Here is a 1,599-nt window from a genome sequence, read left to right as displayed (position 1 = left end):
ATTTGTACTTAAGATGAAGTTAAATTCGTACTTAGGATAAATAATATTCGGACTTATATGAAAAAAATCGTACTTAAGATAAGACCATTCGTGCTTTGAATAAAGATAAAATTGTACTTAAAATATAGGAAAAATTGTATCTAAGATGAAGAAAAATTCGTACTTAAAATGAGTTCAATACATTGCTCAGTTTAAGACTGTTCTGCCCCTTTTTTAGGCCTAGGAACGTGACATAGCCCCCCTAAACCGACACCGCTGATTTCATATCCGTTGAGAAAATCATATGTTAATATGCTTGTTTTTGCTGTATCGGTATTTCTTAGTTTTTGTATACTTGCCGGTGCCCGTTGGATTAAAACTTTGTGAGCAGAATATTTATATCTTTTGACATATGTGTGCTGAATTTCAGGTGTACTTGTTAGGCTAGTTTTTTTTTTCAGAAACCTCTATACTTAACCTTGAACCCTAAACCCTTATGGCTTGGCAACGGCTGCCATCGGGTGTTGTCAAGGATGTGGTTGTTTTATTATCGTTTTTAATAAAACTAGGCTACCCTCATTAATTCGTCACACACTTCGCTTTCGAAGAAAATGTATGGTCCTGGAAACGCGGGTTCTTGGACTTAAAGGGCTCCTTGACCTTCGACGTTTTCTTGCCCTTGCACACCTTGTAGTGCTTCCTCGCCCTCGACTTGCTGAGGCTTGTTTTTTTTCTTACGAAAAATGTCGATCAGGCGATACTTTTTTCCGCACCCGCGGCATTGGTGAGATATCGGGCCCTTGGTGGAATCATCGATGGTGTATCCCAGCTCCACGAAGTGGTCTTGAACGGTGAAACTTTCGGCCATGGAGAATTGTCGAATGACAGCAATATGACACGGCGCTCGAGAGCGCAATCGGAAGTAAGATAGTAGTACTATTGATAGTACTAAATCGATTCTGATCAAATTAGAGGTGCTAATAATATTATGGCATCTAATTTGATCAGAATCGATTTGGATTTTTCGGTTTTTGATTTAATTCTTCTTTGGAGGACACGATTTATATTAAAATCCAACCAGTCAGGGCTTCGATTTTTCGGCTTTTGATTTTAGTTTTCTTTAGAGGACAAGATATATATGTTGTGGTGTTGGAAATCCCACGTGAACTCTAGCTACAAACGTAGTTAGGATGTTCCCACAACAATACGTCTACTAGGATAGTAAACGATCGTTCGGGCGGCCCTGAAGACCCCAGTTCTGCCCTTGCACCGGGACAAACTGGACCTTGTAACCTACTTATATAGGCCAACCAGTAAAAATAAGACCACGCTACTAGCACGAGCAAAACTAGCAGGTGTTTTGAATCCTCGTGGTCCCAACAGCGAAAGGGTACCAGGCACGGGTAAGCCTTTTACGAGATCACCGAGTGTTCAACACTCGGTTGGAAGAATAAAAGGGAGGCAATTAAAGCACTCTCAGTCGTGCAAATAGGCAACAATAAGCCGTCACGTAAAACCTCCCGATAATAATCGGCCAATACACAAGTCTCTTGGCCTTGCCGGGTGAACCCTCGCTACAGAGCTTCGAGTTCACCGACAGGCATAACACACTCAAACAAG

At 41.3% G+C, this 1,599-nt stretch overlaps 1 protein-coding gene across 1 annotated transcript; it reads right to left on the bottom strand.

Moving 5' to 3' along the window:
• Window positions 1-622: 622 nt before the first annotated feature.
• On the bottom strand, window positions 623-847 carry PITG_19513 (uncharacterized protein; the record flags this gene model as incomplete). The annotated part of the gene is made up of 1 exon (XM_002895981.1): window positions 623-847. The coding sequence occupies one exon, from the start codon at window positions 845-847 to the stop codon at window positions 623-625; it is 225 nt and encodes a 74-aa protein (XP_002896027.1).
• Between the last annotated feature and the right edge of the window lie 752 nt (window positions 848-1,599).

The sequence above is a fragment of the Phytophthora infestans genome, genomic scaffold (assembly GCF_000142945.1).
Source record: "Phytophthora infestans T30-4 supercont1.113 genomic scaffold, whole genome shotgun sequence".
Classification (NCBI taxonomy): Eukaryota; Oomycota; class Peronosporomycetes; order Peronosporales; family Peronosporaceae; genus Phytophthora; species Phytophthora infestans.
Note: the sequence above shows the minus strand (reverse complement) of the source record. Positions and strands in the feature narration are given on the sequence as shown.